We start from the raw sequence: 23,152 nt of genomic DNA, 5'->3' as shown, positions 1-23,152 counted from the left end.
CTCGGTAAATTTGTAATGTTTTAAGCGATTTATAGTCTAAATTCGCCTCCAAACGAGAGAGTTCCACTACATGTGAGTGCACAATGTCAAGTTTGTTGTTTTATGTAATTTAAAGTTATTGAACATCATGTTGGGAATTCGATGGATGACAAGGACCACGAGGTGTGCGTGTCAAAACGCAATAAAGACAGGATCCAAGGTAAGCATACGAATTGCACATTCTTTACATAAAACCCATAATTCCCAGAAAAAAATATAGGGCTGACAGTAAATTGTTTCGTAACATTCAACTCTACCACTCTACATGTGGTCAAATGGTAAAGTTACTCATACAAGGCTAGTCCATGTTTCAGTTTCAAGAATATCACAAGTTGCTTTGTATAAGATAAGATAGATATAAGATAAGTTTATTTCTGGTTCAGGACTTATATGTAAAGTCCTCTATACCAGACTCAGACAAAATATAGAGTTTACAGTTAATACATTTTTATCCGATAATAATAATAAATTAATGATGTATAAAGGCTTTGTAGTTGAGTTCTTGTTCTTTCCAATGTTTATCTAACACATTTTTGAAGGAGTTTATATTTGGCGTCATCACTACATTCTCTGGTAGATCGTCCCATATCTTAGTCGCTCTTAATGAAAAAAAGTTTCTCCTAATCTCATAGTTAGATCTTGTATGGAATAGCTTCCTCCTATGCCCCCTGCTGCTCTCGCGGTCCGTTGCATCTTTCCATAAAGATAAAATGTTACAACATTCGGAGTCATATACTCCATCTAAAATTTTGAAGAGTTCTATCATGTCTCCTTGTATTCTTCTACATGCCAATTGGTATTTGCAGTTTCTCCAGTCTTTGACTATTTGCTAGATGTGAAATTCCTGGTAGACATTTTGTCGCTCTTCTTTGGACACTTTCTATCATTTCTATATGCTTCTGTAGGTAAGGCGCCCATACAGGGCAAGCTTAGTCCAAATGAGACCGAACTATAAGCATTTATATAGTTGAATAAATTATTTTATGTCTAAAAACTGAAAAGTTCTTCTCAAAAGTTCAAACATGGAATTGGCTTTTTTAACTTTCTCTGATATATGGCTGTCGAAGCTTAATATGGAATCTACAACTACTCCTATATCTTTTTCTTGGTCTATATGTTGCTGTGTTTTTCCATTGAGCTGGTATTGTATAATTTCCTCACATTGGTTTCTTGTTCTCTGTTTGTGTATCCTCATGTGTTTACATTTATCTGGGTGCATTTTCAGAAGCCACGTTTCACTCCATTTCAACATTGTATCTAAATCACTTTGCAGATCTAAAGCATCATCTTTGACACGGATAGCCTTGAATATTTTAGTATCATCCGCAAATAAGTATACATCTGACTGCACTATGTCTGGAAGATCATTAAAAAATATCACAAATAATAAGGGTCCAAGAACCGATCCTTGTGGAATTCCTGATGTTACGCTTGACCATTCAGAATTTTTGCCATTCACTGTTACCATTTGATGTCTTCCTTTCAAAAAAGATGAAATCCAAGTTTTCATCTGCTGGTTGAAATTATATGAGTTTAATTTATTCAGTAAACGGTTGTGCGTGACTGTATCAAAAGCTTTCTGATAATCCATGTATATACAATCGACTACATACATCACCTTTATCTAAAGCAGTTGTCCATTTATCCAAAACTTCTAAAAGTTGTAATGTTGTTGATCTACCTGATAAGAAACCGTATTGTTTGTTGGAGAAGTACTTGTTTTTCCTCATAAATGTTACTATATGATCCCTTATTAGAGTTTCTAGTGTTTTACAAACAACTGACGTGAGACTTACAGGCCTATAGTTTCCCGGTTCACATTTATCTCCTTTTTTGAAAATGGCACACACTCGAGCCCTTTTCCAATCATCGGGGAGAGTTCCTGTTGAAATTGATTGGTTGAATAACTTCGTTATTGGATATGATATTGTATCAGAGGTATTTTTCAGGAACATCGGGTGGAGTTCATCTAGTCCGGGGGATTTGTCCGGTTTGAGATTTTTTAGGATCTTTGATACAGCTTCTTGTTCTATATTTATTTGTGACATCTCTTCAGCAACTTCTCTTATGTACAGATGAGGGGTCGTGTTCGATTCCTGTATGAATACACTGCTAAAAACCGACATAACACTTCTGCTTTTCCCTTATTTGATGTTACTTTAGTTGAAGTTTTGTCCGCTGGTTTTGCATATAGTTCTCCAATCTCTGATTTCGACGTAGATTTAGATTTTATATAATTCCAAATCGCTTTTGGATCCGACTTTGCCTTTATCGCTATATTGTGCTAATATTCTTTCCTCAATATAATCTGCGTGTTAATTTCCTTACTTTATTTCTGACCCTATTGTATTCCTTTCTCACGTTCATATCCTTTGTAGTTGCAGCCTTCCTTGATAATTAATGCTTCTTTTTTATGGCTTCAAGTGTTGTTGTATCTGCTGGGAAACTATGCTAAATCTCCATACCCCTCTCCCCTCCAAAAAAAAAAGGAAAAATTAAATATATAAAAAATAAATTAAGTTGTGTAATATAAAGTATTTGTCATTGTTTGCATGTATATAAACACTGTAGTTATTTCAGGTTTTGATCGCATAGATTACACTGTTAAGTCTTATCGTGTGTAATCATGCGTATCAAACACCTTTCACACTCATTGCATTATTAACGTCCGAAATATTTAGGTTATCATTTAATATTACTGAAGGCAAGGCCTTAAACGGCGCAGCCAGATGTTTTAATATGAATCATGCACGGCATAGTAACAGCGAAGCTCTACTTGTTTATTTTATTAGCCCACCATCATCAGATGGTGGGCTATTCAAATCGCCTTTCGTCCGTGGTCCGTCGTCCGTCCGTCCTTCCGTCCGTCCTTCCGTCCGTCCGTTAACAATTCTTGTTACCGCTATTTCTCTAAAAGTACTGAAGGGATCTTTCTCAAATTTCATATGTAGGTTCCCCTAGGACCCTAGTTGTGCATATTGCATTTTGGGACTGATCGGTCAACAAGATGGCCGACCAGCCGCCATCTTGGATTTTGATAGTTAAAGTTTGTTACGGCTAATTCTCAGAAAGTGCTGAAGGGATCTTTCTCAAATTTCATATGTAGGTTCCCCTAGGACCCTAGTTGTGCATATTGCATTTTGGGACTGATCGGTCAACAAGATGGCCGACCAGCCGCCATCTTGGATTTTGATAGTTAAAGTTTGTTACGGCTAATTCTCAGAAAGTACTGAAGGGATTGTTCTCAAATTTCATATGTAGGTTCCCCTAGGACCCTAGTAGTGCATATTGCATTTTGGGACTGATCGGTCAACAAGATGGCTGCCAGGTAGCCATCTTGGATTTTGATAGTTAAAGTTTGTTACCACTATTTCTCAGAAAGCACAGAAGGGATCTTTCTCAAATTTCATATGTAGGTTCCCCTAGGACCCTAGTTGTGCATATTGCATTTTGGGACTGATCGGTCAACAAGATGGCCGCCAGGTAGCCATCTTGGATTTTGATAGTTAAAGTTTGTTACCGCTATTTCTCAGAAAGCACAGAAGGGATCTTTCTCAAATTTCATATGTAGGTTCCCCTAGGACCCAGTTGTGCATATTGCATTTTGGGACTGATCGGTCAACAAGATGGCCGACCGGTGGCCATCTTGGATTTTGATAGTTAAAGTTTGTTACCGCTATTTCTCAGAAAGTACTGAAGGGATCTTTCTCAAATTTCATATGTAGGTTCCCCTAGGACCCTAGTTGTGCATATTGCATTTTGGGACTGATCGGTCAACAAGATGGCCGACCAGCCGCCATCTTGGATTTTGATAGTTAAAGTTTGTTACGGCTAATTCTCAGAAAGTACTGAAGGGATTGTTCTCAAATTTCATATGTAGGTTCCCCTAGGACCCTAGTAGTGCATATTGCATTTTGGGACTGATCGGTCAACAAGATGGCCGACCAGCCGCCATCTTGGATTTTGATAGTTAAAGTTTGTTACCGCTATTTCTCAGAAAGTATTGAAGGGATTGTTCTCAAATTTCATATGTAGGTTCCCCTAGGACCCTAGTTCTGCCTATTGCATTTTGCGACCACCATCTTGGATTTTGATAGTTTAAAGTTTGAAAAGCAGAAAAAAGAAGTGTAAGTTTGAAAAGCAGAGAAAAGATCCCTCTTTCATTTGTCAGACATAGATCAATCTTTGGTGGGCGCCAAGATCCCTCTGGGATCTTTTATTTTCTATCTCATGTAAAAGACATAATTTAGAAATAAAAGGACGCACTTAAAACTATAGAAGTATATGATGTAATAATTGTCTAGCATAAACTCAAAGAAATGAACTCAAAGATTCAAATTTCTCTGTGTCCATTTAAGGCCTGGAGTGCCGCGTATGCGAATCCTATGATTTCGCGCCATTTGTTGACATTATATGATGTCATGATTCCTTGTGCTCATCTTCGCCTTGGTGGATATTTTGACTGCATTCTATAGCTTTTAATTTTCAAAGTGTTATTATTGTTATTTAAAAAATAATAAAAAAATGTTTAATTACTCCTGTTATGCATTTGCATTAGTTAAATATATATTTACTGGCATGGGGACAGCAGTGCCGGACCAAGGCACAACCTCCCCATATGTATGAAAAAATGGCAGCCGCAAACTGAAGCTGTCAGTGTGTAGGATTGAATTTTGAAGATTGTGGTTTTTTTCTTATATTTTCGTGTATCTGTTAATTACCTTAGAAGTGCTTTGCACTTCGTGCACTTCGGGCAGGAAGCGCTGCGTTCTTGTTATATAAGGACCAGGCCAATAGTTTACCAGCTCTCTTATTACCTGTCCAGAGAAGAGCAAGGCCACTGTCCACATATGTAAACATTAATTATGTCGTATACAAGGACCTCGTCGAGGTTGGTGTGATGGAAATGCCGGCATACGGAAACTAGGGAACTAGAGCTATGCTGCTATATGATGTATTTTTCAAAAGAGAATTATGTCGTGTTGACTTTAACATTTTGTTAAATGTTCAGGTATTCTGTCTGTATAGACCAGAAATTAATATCAATGGGTCGCAGGGCATTTTTGTGCCCAGGTGTATGTCATACAATCGCTTATTAACCCCTGGGACCATAGGCCGCATTTGCTTTGGTTCAAATAAATATTCATAAAACTGCTCACCAATCAACACCAATGAACAAGTGTGTTCAAGTTATCAGAACCCATGTGTAAGTGAAAGAAAAAAACCCAAAGAAAAACAAAACGAAAAACCAGCGATATCAGTGTGGATATGCACTTAAGAATGACAAAGGTAAGTTATCCTTCACGTGCATAGATGCAGGACAATGCTGTAGCAGACAGCTATTTCGAGCTGAGAAACAAGTATATTATATTAAACATGTATAGTTATAAAATAATACAAACTTAAACAATGAACACAATCAACAAAATTGAAAGTAATCACACATTTGAAGTTATATAGGAGTTGTATGTAAAATTGTTTCTTTCCATACCAATGTTGATTATAGTCGAAAGAATTTTACCCTTCTCTTTCCCGTTGTTGACTAAGTAATTTTCTGGATGCTAAATAAATATATATTATTTTGAGGATATATATCAGCATGCTTAAATGTCTCAGGGCGCTTGGCCAAGTTTGATCGGAACTTTCATCAGACACTATTGATGTAGTTATGGCCCCTTGATTAACGAAAAATGGCATTTTCGGCTGTTTCTCGCAAATATTTTCCAGGTTTTCATGAAACTTGATAACATGTTTTAATGTCTCAAGGCTTTGGCCAAGTTCGACCGGGACTTTGATTTGGCTGAGTTAACCTTTGATTAATGAATAAAATTTCTGACTGTTTCAAATTTTCTACCTTGTTCTTGGAGTTCAGCAGGGATCCATTTTTGGTCCACTTTTATTTTTGTCATATTTTTCTGATATAAATGATATTATTTTCATTGCTATAACATTAAATCTGTTTCTGCGAAATAAACTTTATTTACTGGTTCATCATTCAGGGGATGCCACTCTTCTCAAATTAGCTATATATATAGGCTCTATGGATCATTTAGAGGAGGTCACTCCTGTCAAATTAGGCTCTGTGGGGAACTTGATGTGACTGCAACTGTCACAATTAGATCTTGTTATGTTTGTTTTGGACAAAAATGATAAATAAATGCTCGTATACGCAAAAAATAATTAGAAACCTACAAAAAAAAGAATAAAAAATTGTGCCCCAGTGATTTTCTGAGGTACTGGTCCACTAGGAAACATAGGCATGTACACCATTTCATAGTTCATACATGTCCGAAAGGTATTATAGGCTGAGTACATGTATTTGTTCTAAACAATTACGTCTTCAAGAACAATTCATATGTTATAGGAAAGTAATGAATCAGATTGAGTATATGAATTTATACATTTATGTATTCAATTAGTTGAATTTGCATTTATATATTGTTTTATTTATCAAACAGGTTAACAAGCACAGAAGTCCACTACTACTGAGTGGTCAAACTCAACAGAGAATTCCAGCACATCTGTCTGTTGCTGGCTGTTCAAATAATATAATAAAGGTAAAAAATATAGCTTGATTTCATTGGTAAAAAATATAGCTTGATTTCATTGTATAATTATATATGTTTCTATACTGATAGGCAAACATTCAGTCCACCATCACAAGATGGTTGTTTTAAATAATAATTTATGGCCTGTCAGACGTTTCTCTAAATAATGCTGTTTGACCTTCTGTAACGTTACTTGTTATGGAGAAGAGAGCTTTACAATCAAACCTGTAAACCTGCTAAGACCAACCATGGAACATTTAAAATGCTATTATGCTAGTTTTAGCCAGGTGGTCTTTATACACAGCTTTGGTCATTTAGGACCTCGAAAAGTGGCCTTTTTAGTCAGGTGGTCTTTAAACACAGGTTTTGTCATTTTGTACCCTAGAAAATAGGCCTTTTTAGCCAGGTGGTCTTTATACACAGGTTGAGTTATATTGAAATTAGTCATTAATTTTGGACCCTAGAAAAGTGGTATTTAACAAATTAAAGGTACACACAGAAAAGATATCTGGCCTTTAGCTTGCTAAATGTGAACAGTTACTAAGTAAACTTACTTATCTTTTTAATGTATATCTTGATTTCATTAAATGGATAAAAGGTGAAATATTTCATGGACTCAAACTATTTTCATTAAATGTAAACAATATCACAAGTAACCAATCAATTTTCTTTAATATTTCAGACAGAAGAACAAACACCAAATAAGGAATTTGAGGCCTTCCATGATATTTCATTTCTGAGGAAAGTCAAACATGCAGTAGGATATCAAAGAGATTTAAAAGTATCATATAAGGTATGGGATGTGTTTTATCTGCTATATACTGTAGTATGTATTGTAGTGTGCACTGTTTACTGCAATCTAATTAAAATTAGACTGGTAATTCTGCTCCACTTACAAGGCTCTACGATGATAAAGCTCCTATCTATTGGTGTGCATTATAAGATCTCAGACCATATAAATCATGGGGAATTCATAGGTTGGTACGTATGTGTAAAACATGGTTAAAAGTCATGTAAAAAACTTTCAAGAAAAAAATTGCCAAAAGTTGAAATACATAAAAATAATAAGCTTTGACAATGACATAATAAATCTGAAAAATACACTGACTGGTTATTTACTGGTACAATTCTTTATAAGTTACCTGTTGATTGACACAGATTTGATTATTGGTTCACCTCGTACCTTAGTCTGTCCATCTGTCCACCCAATCAACTTCTTCATAAATGCTGGTCAGAATTTAATCAAATTTCCCTTATAAACCTGAGCTTTTGTGATATTTACAAAATTAACCAGGTGCATATCGCATTTTCGGACTGATCGGTGAACAAGATGGCCGAAAGGACACTATCTTGGATTTTGACAATTGAAGTTTGTTACTGCTATTTCTCAAAAAGTACTAGGGATCTTATTGTGCATATTGCATTTTGGGACCGATCGGTGAACAAGATGGCCGACAGGCCGCCACCTTTGAATTTGATAATGTTTGATGATGTATATGTAAGTTCCCCTAGGACCTTCGTTGTGCATATTGCATTATTGGACTGATCGGTCAAAAAGATGGCTGACAGGTTGCCATCTTGGATTTTGATAATTGAAGTTTGTTACTGTTATATATCTCAGAAAGTTCTCAAAGGATCTTTCTCAAATTTTTCAATATGTAGTAACAGTTTGAAAAGCAGGGAAAAGATATCTCTTTCGTTTGTCAGACATAGATAACTTTTTGGTGGGCGCCAAGATCCCTCTGGGATCTCTTGTTTTATCGACAAAGGTGTACCCTTACTTAGAAGACAGAACCGAATGTTTGGAGAGGGCTTATTTATATGCTGTTATAATTTGTACTCAATCCTTTTTGCCAATTCTAAAATGTTTAGATCAACACAAAGCCTTCCTTATTACATGAGTTCAATCACTCTACTTAAAGTGAATAGTCGGGCAAAGAAAACCAGTTTAAATGCGTTCATTGGCCTTCCAAAAGTTCTCACATATTAATACGACAGTCAAGTTCTGCTTACGTTTCCCAGTTCTGACCATTGAAATAAAGAAAAGTTGAAGCATTGAAAGCGAGGCTGCGTGGAAATGTAACCACCGACATAGTCAGCCGGGAGGACGTTTTAGGATTCCTATACTTTAAATTAATTTCTTCATACGCAGACAGATTTTGACGAGATATTTTATTTTTCTATTTCACAAGAAATTATACTGGATACATTCACACCATTTTTACCGTCTTTAGCCATCCTTGCCCGTCTGTTCACTTTAAGTGAGGTGGGAAGAATAAAAATGGATGTGTAGCCTCTTGCGATCATGCAGTGGGGCGGCAGATACAATTTTAATACCATAAGTCATATTTGTCTTCAAGATCTACGTTTTACATAGGATTGATGTTCTTCTATCTTGTTTATATTTTCAGACATTAGAATTAGCTGCATTTAAAAGCTGGTTGATGATCTCAGACCATATAGATCATGGGGAATTCATAGAAGGTGAGTACATATGTGTAAAACATGTGTTAAAAGTCATGTACAAAACTTTCATGAAAAAAATTGCCAAAAGTTGAAATAGGTACATTTGTATAAGCTTTCACAATGACAAAACAAATCTGAAAAATACACTGACTGGTTATTTACTGGTACAATTCCTTATAAGTTACCTGTTAATTGACACAGATTTGATTATTGGTTCACCTCGTACCTTAGTCTGTCCATCTGTCCACCCAATTGACTTCTTCATAAACCTGAGTTTTTTGTGATATTTACTTAATTAACTAGGTGAGCTATACAGGCCCTCTGGGCCTCTTGAAATCTGTGATCTGAGACAAAATAAATTAAGAAGTACTTCTGACCTACCTGCCCTAGATTTGGATGTCCCCATCATATTCACCTCACTGAAAGAAAAATTTGTTCATAAGAACCAATTGTAAGAGCAGTTAAAAAAGCTATAAGGCTAGACCAGATTAGTACGCTTTCCAAACGCTAGCCAGATAATCTACTGTGATAACTTGTCCAATGTTCACACTTTTTTTTGGCTAAATTTATCCCCCACATTGTGTAGTCTATGGCAATTAACCAACACAATCCAGAACCACTATATATGTACCAGTACTCTGATGATGGTAGAATAACAAACGTTATCACTAATAAGTATTCTGTATTTATATAGATGCAGTGTTTACCATTATAATATACACTGAAAAAGGAATTAATTGGTTTTACTAGGTGCACATAGAATTACTGGTGTTTTTCTCCATCCTGTCCTGTTTCATCTTGTTTCGATTTTGTGTAATCATGCAAATTCATGTACATAACATACGTTATATTTTGTTTAGAGTTCCTGATATAAAAGACCTTGACCTTTTACTATTTTTAGAACTTGGTCTACCTGACACCTTTAACACCTGGTTCCTTATCTGTGAGTTACATGTATGGTAAGTTAACGGCGGATACATCATCTAAAAAGATACTTACAGTGTATATATTATTATTAAGTGGTATTAAAGTTAGTTGTTGGAATGGCAATGTAAACAAAATTATCTTGTTAGCATTTAAAATCAGATGGTGGGCTATTCAAATCGCCTTTCGTCCGTGGTCCGTCGTCCGTCCGTCCTTCTGTCCGTCCGTTAACAATTCTTGTTACCGCTATTTCTCAGAAAGTGCTGAAGGGATCTTTCTCAAAATTTCATATGTAGCTTCCCCTAGGACCCTAGTTGTGCATATTGCATTTTGGGACCGATCATCCAACAAGATGGCCGACAGGCGGCCATCTTAGATTTTGATAGTTGAAGTTTGTTACCGCTATTTCTCAAAAAGTGCAGAAGGGATCTTTCTCAAATTTCATATACAGGTTCCCCTAGGACCCTAGTTGTGCATATTGCATTTTAGGACCAATCGGTCAACTGTCGGCGGCCATCTTGTATTTTGATACTTAAAGTTTGTTACCGCTATTTCTCAAAAAGTGCTTAAGGCATCTTTCTCAAATTTCATATATAGGTTCCCCTAGGGCCCTAGTTGTGCATATTACATTTTGGGACAGATCAGTGAACAAGATGGCCGACAGGCGGCCATCTTGAATTTTGAAAGTTAAAGTTTGTTACCGCTATTTCTCAAAAAGTGCAGAAGGGATCTTTCTCAAATTTCATATACAGGTTCCCCTAGGACCGTAGTTGTGCATATTGCATTTTGGGACCAATCGGTCAACAAGATGGCCGACAGGCGGCCATCTTGGATTTTGATACTTAAAGTTTTTAGGTCACCTGAGACAAAGTCTCAAGTGACCTATTCTAATCGCCTTTTGTCCGTCGTCGTCCGTCGTCCGTCGTGCGTCGTGCGTCGTCCGTCGTGCGTCGTCCGTCGTGCGTCGTATGTCCGTAAACAATTTACGTTTTCGACTTCTTCTCCAAAACTACAGAAGCAATTTCAATGAAATTTTGCACAAACCTTCTAAGGCATGAGGCCAATCAAAATTGTGAATTACATGGTCCCCACCCCCCCCAGGGGGCTGTGGGAGGGGCCAAAAGGGGTAAAATTGAGTAAAATTTCAAAAATCTTCTTCTCTACTCACAGATGTGGTAGAATCAAATACTCTTCATAGATAGAAAGGTCTAAATGTCCTTTACAAAAATTGTGAATTATATGACCCTGGGGTCTCTAGTTTCCCCTTGGGGAGGAGTTAAGTTTACTATAGTTTATATTGGGAAAACACATTTTTGAGCATTATTTGGTCATTTGTAATAGGAAATGAGTCAAATGTTGTCAGAATTATCAGTATGAGATGGCCATTTAATCCTATTAACAAATTTTCTATGACTGACCCCCAGGGGCCTTAGGGGCAGGGTCAAAAGGGGTCAAATAGGCTAAAAATTCAAAAATCTTCTTCTGAAATTCTGGAAATGGTAGAATTAAATACTTTTCATAAATAGTAAGGTCTTGAGGTCCTTTACAAAAATTGTGAATTATATGACACTGGGGTCTCACGTTTCCCCCTGGGGAGGGGGTCAAATTTACTATAGGTTATATAGGGAAAACACATTTATGAGCATTTTTTGCTCAATTTTCATTGGAAACGAGTCAAACTTGGTTAGAATTATTAGCCTGAGATAGCATTTTAACATCATATCCATATTGGTCCAGGCTGACCCCCTGGGGCAGAGGGGCGGGGCCAAAAAAGGTCAAACAGGCTAAAACTTCAAAAATATTCTTCTAAAATTCTGGATATGGTAGAATCAATTACACTTAACAAATGAAAAGGTCTTAAAGTTTGTTTTATAAAAATTGTTAATTATATGACCCTGGGGTCTCATGTTTTCCCTTGGGGAGGGGGTCAAGTTTACTATAGTTTATATAAGGAAAAACACATTAATGAGCATTTTTTGCTCAATTTTCATAGGAAATGAGTCAAACTTGGTTAGAATTATTAGCCTGAGATAGCATTTTAATATCACATCCACATTGGTCCTGGCCAACCCCCTGGGGGCAGAGGGGCGGGGCTAAGAAAGGGTCAAATAGGCTAAAACTTCAAAAATCTTCTAAAATTCTGGAAATAGTAGAAACAAAAACAAATAATTATAGATGGAAAGGTCTTCAGGTGTTTTATAAAAATTGTGAATTATATGACCTTGGGGTCTCACGTTACCCCCTGGGGAGGGGGTCAAGTTTACTATAGTTTATATAGGAAAAACACATTAATGAGCATTTTTTGCTCAATTTTCATAGGAAATGAGTCAAACTTGGTTAGAATTATTAGCCTGAGATAGCATTTTAATATCACATCCACATTGGTCCTGGCCAACCCCCTGGGGGCAGAGGGGCGGGGCTAAGAAAGGGTCAAATAGGCTAAAACTTCAAAAATCTTCTAAAATTCTGGAAATAGTAGAAACAAAAACAAATAATTATAGATGGAAAGGTCTTCAGGTGTTTTATAAAAATTGTGAATTATATGACCTTGGGGTCTCACGTTACCCCCTGGGGAGGGGGTCAAGTTTACTTTAGTTTATATAGGAAAAACATATTTGTGAACATTATTTGCCCAATTTTCAAAGGAAATTAGTCAAACTTGATTAGAATTATTAGCCTAAGATATAGCATCTTAACATCCATATCCGTCCTCGATGACCCCTTAGGGGACCAGAGGGGCAGGACCAAACAGGGTCAAAATGATTAAAATTTCAAAAAATACCTCTAAGTTCACAGGTTTGATGGAAGCAAATACTCTTTATAGTCTAAAAGTCAAATTTATAAATCACTGACCAACCTCAAGGCCCAGCATATAGTGTTTATATGTCTTTAATTTGTTTCATTATTTGTTTCATTATATATTCTATCTCAGGTGACCGTTAAGGCCCATGGGCCTCTTGTTTTCTTATTTCTTAGAAAGTACTATAGCGATCTGTCTCAAATTTTATATATAGTGTGTTTGAAAAAAGTTTGAAAAGCAGGGAAAAGGTCCCTCTTTCCATTGTCAGACATAGATCATTCTTTGGTGGGCACCAAGATCCCTCTGGGATCTCTTGTTCTTTGATACATTCAAAATTCAGTCACTTGGCGAACAACGTGGGTTATTATTATCATTTGCCTTCATCATCACAATGATGTTTTTGGAGGAATGAAAGGACTGCTAGTGAGGTCATTTCTCTACACACACTAATGATACAGCAGACAAAACCTTACCTTAAGGGGCAGATAACTGCTACTGTATAACTGGGTTTTTTCATTATTTTATTTGAAAATAAGAAAATTAATTTTTACCTGTTTAAAAACTTTTGTGATTTTGGGAAATGTTTTGCAATCTGGTTTTCAGGACATAATAAAAAAAAACGTATTACCCTGGTATGTTTCAACCATTTCTCAATTTCGTATAAATTAAAATTTTAATAGTATCATCCTTGCAAAAATAAACAATTGTAAGTAGTATGCAGACCTTTACTAAATGACCTTGAGATACTAAATGACCTTAAAGTACTATAAGGTTAATTAGCAGGCACATGTAATGTTTACAGATTAAAAAGAATTCTTAATAGCGTTAATAAAGATAATTCTGCAAACCCAAATTTTTTTATTTATACAGGATCATCCTGACACGACTGATGTATGAGGGTGTAGAAGGGAGATACTTCAGGAATGTCCTGGTCAGTCTGATGTGGAAAAGTGCAGAAACTCGAATGAAACAGATTGAGGTAACTGTCTTTCTTTTTACTGATCAAGTGTCTGATAAGCTTACTTGCCCTCTGTCTGATAAGCTTACTTTTCCTCTCTATCTGATGAGCTTACTTGCCCTTTCTGTATAATAAGCTTACCTACCCTCTCTGTATGATAAACTTACTTGCCCCTCTGTCTGATAAGCTTACGTGCCCTCTATCTGATAAGATTACTAGCCCTCTCTATCTGATGAGCTTACTTGCCCTCTGTATCAGATAAGCCTACTTGGCCCCTTTGTCTGATAAGCTTACTTGCCCTCTCTGTCTGATAAGCTTACTTGCCCTCTGTCTGATAGATTACTTGCCCCCTTTGTCTGATAAGCTTACTTGCCCTCTGTCTGATAAGCTTACTTGCCCTCTCTGTCTGATAAGCTTACTTGCCCTCTGTCTGATAAGCTTACTTGCCCTCTCTATCTAATAAGCTTACTTGGCCCCTTTGTCTGATAAGCTTACTTGCCCTCTCTGTCTGATAAGCTTACTTGCCCTCTGTCTGATAAGCTTACTTCCCCTCTCTATCTAATAAGCTTACTTGCCCTCTGTCTGATAGATTACTTGCCCCTTTGTCTGATAAGCTTACTTGTCCTCTCTATCTAATAAGCTTACTTTGCCTTCTGTATGATAAACTTACTTGCCCCTTTGTCTGATAAGCTTACCTGTCCTCTGTCTGATAAGCTTTCTCTATCAGATAAGCTTACTTGCCACTTTGTCTGCTAAGCTTACTTGCCCCCTTTGTCTGATAAGCTTACTTGGCCTCTCTGTCTGATAAGCTTACTTGCCCTCTATCTGAAAAGTTTACTTGCCCTCTCTATCTGATAAGCTTACTTACCCTCTGTCTGATAAGCTTACTTGCCCTCTCTATCTGATAAGCTTACTTGCCCTCTGTCTGATAGATTACTTGCCCCCTTTGTCTGATAAGCTTACTTGTCCTCTCTATCTAATAAGCTTACTTGCCCTCTGTATGATAAACTTACTTGCCCCTTTGTCTGATAAGCTTACCTGTCCTCTGTCTGATAAGCTTTCTCTATCAGATAAGCTTACTGTCTGATAAGCTTTCTCTATCAGATAAGCTTACTTGCCACTTTGTCTGATAAGCTTACTTGCCCCCTTTGTCTGATAAGCTTACTTAGCCTCTCTGTCTGATAAGCTTACTTGCCCTCTGTCTGATAAACTTACTTGTCCTCTGTCTGATAAGCTTACTTGCCCTCTGTCTGATAAGCTTACTTGCCCTCTGTCTGATAAACTTACTTGTCCTCTCTCTAATGTAAAAGGAGTGGGATGGTGTGACTTGTACATAGTGTTAAATACGGTCTCAGCTAATGGAGCATGCTTCTTTGGCTCAGTCGGTAGAGCTGTTGATTTCCACGCCGTAGACCCGGGTTCGAATCCTGGTTGGGGCACTCGACAGGAATGTGTATTTTCCCTGTTCTTCTACATTGGCGCCCAACTAAATAACCCATGGAAGGTGGTTAAAGAGTCTCGGGTTGAGATTTAGGAAATCTCAAGAAAAACAGGGGGAGTAGTGTAAAAGGAGCGGGTCGGTGTGACTTGTACATAGTGTTAAATACGGTCTCTGTCACTCAGCTGACGGAGCATGCTTCTTTGGCTCAGTCGGTAGAGCCGTAGATTTCCACGCCAGAGACCCGGGTTCGATTCCTGGTCGGGGCACTCGACAGGAATGTGTATTTTCCCTGTTCTTCTACACTAATAAGCTTACTTGCCCTCTGTCTGATAAACTTACTTGCCCTCTGTCTGATAAGCTTACTTGTCCTCTCTATCTAATAAGCTTACTTGCCCTCTGTCTGATAAACTTACTTGCCCTCTGTCTGATAAACTTACTTGTTCTCTGTCTGATAAGCTTACTTGCCCTCTGTCTGATAGATTACTTGCCCTCTCTATCAAATAAGCTTAGTTGCCCTCTGTCTGATAAACTTACTTGCCCTCTGTCTGATTAACTTTATTTGCCCTCTGTCTGATAAACTTACTTGTCCTCTCTGTCTAATGTAAAAGGAGTGGGATGGTGTGACTTGTACATAGTGTTAAATACGGTCTCAGCTAATGGAGCATGCTTCTTTGGCTCAGTCGGTAGAGCTGTAGATTTCCATGCTGTAGACCGGGTTCGAATCCTGGTTGGGGCACTCGACAGGAATGTGTATTTTCCCTGTTCTTCTACATTGGCGCCTAACTAAATAACCCATGGAAGGTGGTTAAAGAGTCTCAGGTTGAGATTTAGGAAATCTTAAGAAAAACAGGGGAAGTAGTGTAAAAGGAGCAGGTCGGTGTGTCTTGTACATAGTGTTAAATACGGTCTCTGTCACTCAGCTGACGGAGCATGCTTCTTTGGCTCAGTCGGTAGAGCCGTAGATTTCCACGCCAGAGACCCGGGTTTGATTCCTTGTCGGGGCACTCGACAGGAATGTGTATTTTCCCTGTTCTTCTACACTAATAAGCTTACTTGCCCTCTGTCTGATAAACTTACTTGCCCTCTGTCTGATAAGCTTACTTGTCCTCTCTATCTAATAAGCTTACTTGCCCTCTGTCTGATAAACTTACTTGCCCTCTGTCTGATAAACTTACTTGTTCTCTGTCTGATAAGCTTACTTGCCCTCTGTCTGATAGATTACTTGCCCTCTCTATCAAATAAGCTTAGTTGCCCTCTGTCTGATAAACTTACTTGCCCTCTGTCTGATTAACTTATTTGCCCTCTGTCTGATAAGCTTACTTGCCCTCTGTCTGATAAGCTTACCTGCCCTCTGTCTGATAGATTACTTGCCCTCTCTATCAAATAAGCTTACTTGCCCTCTGTCTGATAAGCTTACTTGCCCTCTCTATCTGATATGCTAACTTGCCCACTGTCTGATAAACTTACTTGTCTGCTCTATCTTATAAGCTTACCTGCCCTCTGTCTGATAAGCTTACTTGCCCTCTCTGTCTGATAAGCTTTCCTGCCCTCTCTGTCTGATAAGCTTACTTGCCCTCTTTCTGATAAGCTTACTTGCCCTCTCTGTCTGATAAGCTTACTTGCCCTCTCTGTCTAATAAGCTTACTTGCCCTCTGTCTGATAAGCTTACTTGCCCTCTGTCTGATAAACTTACTTGCCCTCTGTCTGATAAGCTTACTTGCCCTCTCTGTCTAATAAGCTTACTTGCCCTCTGTCTGATAAACTTACTTGCCCTCTGTCTGATAAACTTACTTGTTCTCTGTCTGATAAGCTTACTTGCCCTCTGTCTGATAGATTACTTGCCCTGTCTATCAAATAAAGCTTAGTTGCCCTCTGTCTGATAAACTTACTTGCCCTCTGTCTGATTAACTTATTTGCCCTCTGTCTGATAAGCTTACTTGCCCTCTGTCTGATAAGCTTACCTGCCCTCTGTCTGATAGATTACTTGCCCTCTCTGTCTGATAAGCTTACTTGCCCTCTGTCTGATAAGCTTACTTGCCCTCTCTATCTGATAAGCTTACTTGCCCTCTGTCTGATAAGCTTACTTGCCCTCTCTGTCTGATAAGCTTACTTGCCCTCTGTCTGATAAGCTTACTTGCCCTCTCTGTCTGATAAGCTTACTTGCCCTCTCTGTCTGATAAGCTTACTTGCCCTCTCTGTCTGATAAGCTTACTTGCCCTCTGTCTGATAAGCTTACTTGCCCTCTGTCTGATAAGCTTACTTGCCCTCTGTCTGATAAGCTTACTTGCCCTCTCTGTCTGATAAGCTTACTTGCCCTCTGTCTGATAAGCTTACTTGCCCTCTGTCTGATAAGCTTACTTGCCCTCTTTCTGATAAGCTTACTTGCCCTCTGTCTGATAAGCTTACTTGCCCTCTGTCTGATAAGCTTACTTGCCCTCTGTCTGATAGATTACTTGCCCTCTCTATCAAATAAGCTTAGTTGCCCTCTGTCTGATAAACGTACTTGCCCTCTGTCTGATTAACTTATTTGCCCTCTGTCTGATAAGCTTACTTGCCCTCTGTCTGATAAGCTTACCTGCCCTCTGTCTGATAGATTACTTGCCCTCTCTATCAAATAAGCTTACTTGCCCTCTGTCTGATAAGCTTACTTGATAAGCTTACTTGCCCTCTCTGTCTGATAAGCTTACCTGCCCTCTCTGTCTGATAAGCTTACTTGCTCTGTCTTATAAACTTATTTGCCCTCTGTCTGATAAACTTACTTGCCCTCTGTCTGATAAGCTTACTTGCCCTCTGTTTGATAAGCTTACTTGCCCTCTGTCTGATAGATTACTTGCCCCCTTTGTCTGATAAGCTTACTTGCCCTCTGTCTGATAAGCTTACTTGCCCTCTGTCTGATAAGATTACTTGCCCTCTTTGTCTGATAAGCTTACTTGCCCTCTGTCTGATAAACTTACTTGCCCTCTGTCTGATAAACTTACTTGCCCTCTGTCTGATAAGCTTACTTGCCCTCTCTATCTGATATGCTTACTTGCTCTTACTGATAAACTTACTTGCCCTCTGTCTGATAAGCTTACTTGCCCTCTGTCTGATAAGCTTACTTGCCCTCTCTATCTGATATGCTTACTTGCCCTCTCTATCTGATATGCTTACTTGCTCTTACTAATAAACTTATTTGCCTTCTCTGTCTGATATTCTGATAAGCTTATTTGTCCTCTTGTAGCATGTATAGACACTTAAAGCCTTTGCCATCAATTATTCACATAATTTCATCTCTTATGCTACAGACTGTGTCCTTCTTTGAAAGAAAAGCATATGTTGATCGGATGAAACATCAACTACCAAATGCGCTGCTGTTTTACGACGAGGTAAGTTTTAACTGAATATACATTTGGTTCTGAGGATATTATCAAGCTTCTTCACCATTATGTAATTAAGCAAAAGCTTCCTTAACATCCACCCCTGTATATAGACCAACTGCTTTATAAACACACTTTTTGTGATCTCAATTACTTTCAACACCATTTCAACCTGTGTTTAAAGACCACTTGGCTAGATTTTTAGCCCACCATCATCAGATGGTGGGCTATTCAAATCGCCTTTCGTCCGTGGTCCGTCCGTCCTTCCGTCCGTCCGTCCGTCCGTCCTTCCGTCCGTCCGTTAACAATTCTTGTTACCGCTATTTCTCTAAAAGTACTGAAGGGATCTTTCTCAAATTTCATATGTAGGTTCCCCTAGGACCCTAGTTGTGCATATTGTATTTTGGGACTGATCGGTCTACAAGATGGCCGCCAGGCAGCCATCTTGGATTTTGATAGTTAAAGTTTGTTACCGCTATTTCTCAGAAAGTACTGAAGGGATCTTTCTCAAATTTCATATGTAGGTTCCCCTAGGACCCTAGTTGTGCATATTGCATTTTGGGACTGATCGGTCAACAAGATGGCTGACCAGCCGCCATCTTGGATTTTGATAGTTAAAGTTTGTTACCGCTAATTCTCAGAAAGTACTGAAGGGATCTTTCTCAAATTTCATATGTAGGTTCCCCTAGGACCCCAGTTGTGCATATTGCATTTTGGGACTGATCGGTCAACAAGATGGCCGACCGGTGGCCATCTTGGATTTTGATAGATAAAGTTTGTTACCGCTATTTCTCAGAAAGTATTGAAGGGATTGTTCTCAAATTTCATATGTAGGTTCCTCTATGACCCTAGTTCTGCATATTACATTTTGGGACTGATCGGTCAACAAGATGGCCGACCAGCAGCCATCTTGGATTTTGATAGTTAAAGTTTGTTACCGCTATTTCTCAGAAAGTATTGAAGGGATTGTTCTCAAATTTCATATGTAGGTTCCTCTAGGACCCTAGTTCTGCCTATTGCATTTTGCGACCACCATCTTGGATTTTGATAGTTTAAAGTTTGAAAAGCAGAAAAAAGAAGTGTAAGTTTGAAAAGTAGGGAAAAGATCCATCTTTCCTTTGTCAGATATAGATCATTCTTTGGTGGGCGCCAAGATCCCTCTGGGATCTCTTGTTAATGTTCTTTGGATGGTCTTTGTAGACAGGTTTGTAAATTAAAAACAAAAAAACCTGTAGCATTTTCGGGGTTAATTGTACTGTTAATGGCTATGTGGGAATTACTCCAATTCAAATTTGAGTTCGTGAGATATTTTTACTAGGTCCATACATGTTAGAATGTCTGTAGAATTGATTGTTGATTACTTTCTGTCCCCAGGGATTGTTATCAGATGACAAGGCGCTTTCTAATGCACTGTGGAACATACTTTTTGAACAAAGTGATGTTTTAGCTCCTCAGATGGAACATGTTGTGGAGTTTGTCAGAAAAGAGGTAAAACATGACAGAGATAAATCACATGACTGAAACTAGTGCAAAATCTGTGATTGGTGGGAGAAAAATGTGGTCATTTGTTGAAAAATGCAAAGTGGCCTCTGTTTTTAATAGTGTATGTATGTCAGATGGTGGGCTATTCAAATCGCTTTTTGTCCGTGGTCCGTCCGTCCTTCCGTCCGTCCTTCCGTCCGTCCGTCCGTTAACAATTCTTGTTATCGCTATTTCTCAGAAAGCACTGAAGGGATCTTTCTCAAATTTCATATGTAGGTTCCCCTAGGGCCCTAGTTGTGCATATTGCATTTTGGGACCAATCGGTTAACAAGATGGCCGCCAGGCAGCCATCTTGGATTTTGATACTTAAAGTTTGTTATCGCTATTTCTCAGAAAGTACTGAAGGGATCTTTCTCAAATTTCATATGTAGGTTCCCCTAGGGCCCTAGTTGTGCATATTGCATTTTGGGACCAATCGGTCAACAAGATGGCAGCCAGGCAGCCATCTTGGATTTTGATAGTTAAAGTTTGTTATCGCTATTTCTCAGAAAGTACTGAAGGGATCTTTCTCAAATTTCATATGTAGGTTCCCCTAGGGCCCTAGTTGTGCATATTGCATTTTGGGACCAATCGGTTAACAAGATGGCCGCCAGGCAGCCATCTTGGATTTTAATACTTAAAGTTTGTTATCGCTATTTCTCAGAAAGTACTAAAGGGATCTTTCTCAAATTTCATATGTAGGTTCCCCTAGGGCCCTAGTTGTGCATATTGCATTTTGGGACCAATCGGTTAACAAGATGGCCGCCAGGCAGCCATCTTGGATTTTAATACTTAAAGTTTGTTATCGCTATTTCTCAGAAAGTACTGAAGGGATCTTTCTCAAATTTCATATGTAGGTTCCCCTAGGGCCCTAGTTGTGCATAATGCGTTTTTGGATCGATCGGTCAACAAAATGGCCACCAGGCAGCCATCTTGGATTTTGATAGTTAAAGATTAATATCGCTATTTCTCACAAAGTACTGAAGGGATCTTTCTCATATTTCATATGTAGGTTTCCCTAGGGCTCTTGTTGTGCATTATGCGTTTTTGGATCGATCGGTCAACAAAATGGCCGCCAGGCTGTCATCTTGGAATTTGATAGTTAAAGTTTGTTATCGCTATTTCTCACAAAGTACTGAAGGGATCTTTCTCATATTTCATATGTAGGTTTCCCTAGGGCTCTTGTTGTGCATAATGCGTTTTTGGATCGATCGGTCAACAAAATGGCCGCCAGGCTGCCATCTTGGAATTTGATAGTTAAAGTTTGTTATCACTATTTCTCAGAAAGTATTGAATGAATCTGTCTCAAATTTCATATATAGGTTCCTCTATGGCCCTAGTTGTGCATATTTCGATTTGGGACCGATCGATTTACAAGATGGCCGCCAAGGAGCCATCTTGGATTTTGATAGTTGAAGTTTGTTACTGCTATTTCTCAGAAAGTACTGAAGCGATCTGTCTCAAATTTTATATGTAGTATGTTTGCAAAAGTTTGAAAAGCAGAGAAAAGATCCCTCTTTCCATTGTCAGACATAGATCATTCTTTGGTGGGCGCCAAATGCAAAGTGGCCTCTGTTTTTAATAGTGTATGTCAGTGGACAGTGGTCAGATTTCTTTACATCAATTTATGTGACTTTAAAGCCACACTATACGTAACTATCAACAAAAATTCAAGTTAAATTCAACTCTGATATTGTTAGTATTTATAGATGTAGTTAAAATTAAAATAAATTTAAGAATATTTATAATGGTTTTTTTTTAATAACTTTGGTACAGCAGTTGTTGAAAGTCGATACATGCCTTCATTTTAAACTGGTCGCCATAGAAGTTACGATTATTGCCGAACGGAAGTCGGAAAGTTCTTGACCCGTTTTCAGAAGAGTTCGGGCAGACATTACATAGTTACGGTAGTCACATGACGTTCTCGGCAACGACGTTACAATGTCGGCTAACTTCGGCTTGTTTGATTAAGTGGGACCCACCTAGCGATGTTTAATATTTATTTGATTTATATCAAATTATTCTGAATCATAATCGCTCATCTTGACTTTGATTTAGTCCTGTCTCTGCATGATTTACAACAGTGGTTTTTTTTCAACATTCTTCTAAATTATGAAAAAAAATAAGAAAGATACATATATTAGGCCTTTAAGGTCGAGTTGGAAACCATTTCTGGTATCTTACTTAGGCTATAGAGGAAATGTTCGTAAACGAATATATTAAATTATGTTGCTGTCATTTTGGTTTATTTGACACTTTCTTTTGTTATTTCCTCTAGGTGTATCGATTGGACAAGATGGACACAAAGGATTTACTAGAAAAGGGTTTCATACCTTTCGGTAGATTACGTGGCGACAGAAAAAAAGAAGAACTTCAGAATATTTTTTCTAGTCTTCAAAGTGTTTCATTTGTGCCAAAATAGGAAATTGACAACTGAATCAGCAGAACTTTGTGATATTTTCCTAACATTTTATAAAGTAAAAATGTTCTCTATAATTATCCAAATCTGTGAGTGATCTGAATAAGGCTACAGGAGCATTGAAACCACCGTCACTTTCCTGCAGAAATGGGAGTATACAAATAACTACATGTGTGTGTTTATAAAACATTACTACCAAAAGTGTGATAATGATGGATTAAAGTTACCGTCTAAAGTTTGTCAGTTTTTGTTTCATTTTACTCTGGAGCATTAGTGTACTACAACACCGTAATAAAAAAGTAAGATTTCCTGACGGAAAATAATAGCCACAACAATGTGTACATGTTAATGATACATATTCAGTTTGTCAGCCTTCGTTTCATTTTACTCAGCAGCATTATTGTATTACAACGTCATATTTAAATGAAAGAGTAGGATTTCCGAAAGAAAACCCTGTACCACCAACGATGAGAATCTGATTAAAATTAGACTTGTATTTCCTCTTCACTACGATGCTCCACGATACACTCCGATACAGGATCTAACAACGTCCTGTTCAGGGTCAACTCAGCATGACCCTTGTGGTTAGCCAATCAGCATCTCATCTACAGAATCTTTGGTGTTGTTGATTCTCTCGGAAGTATAAAAGACTAACAATATGTCCTGAGATATTCCGATTC

General features: G+C 38.0%; 1 protein-coding gene across 1 annotated transcript; it reads left to right on the top strand.

The window, feature by feature from the left end:
- The first annotated feature begins 36 nt into the window (after positions 1–36).
- On the top strand, positions 37–22,710 carry LOC138309011 (ubiquinol-cytochrome-c reductase complex assembly factor 1-like). Its single transcript, XM_069250103.1, has 9 exons — positions 37–199; positions 6,498–6,596; positions 7,270–7,380; positions 8,999–9,071; positions 9,955–10,012; positions 13,648–13,756; positions 18,461–18,541; positions 19,907–20,020; positions 22,332–22,710. The coding sequence occupies exons 1-9, from the start codon at positions 128–130 to the stop codon at positions 22,473–22,475; spliced, it is 861 nt and encodes a 286-aa protein (XP_069106204.1). The 5' UTR covers positions 37–127; the 3' UTR covers positions 22,476–22,710.
- Positions 22,711–23,152: the final 442 nt, after the last annotated feature.

Source organism: Argopecten irradians, chromosome 15, assembly GCF_041381155.1.
Source record: "Argopecten irradians isolate NY chromosome 15, Ai_NY, whole genome shotgun sequence".
In the NCBI taxonomy this organism is placed as follows: domain Eukaryota; kingdom Metazoa; phylum Mollusca; class Bivalvia; order Pectinida; family Pectinidae; genus Argopecten; species Argopecten irradians.
Note: the sequence above shows the minus strand (reverse complement) of the source record. Positions and strands in the feature narration are given on the sequence as shown.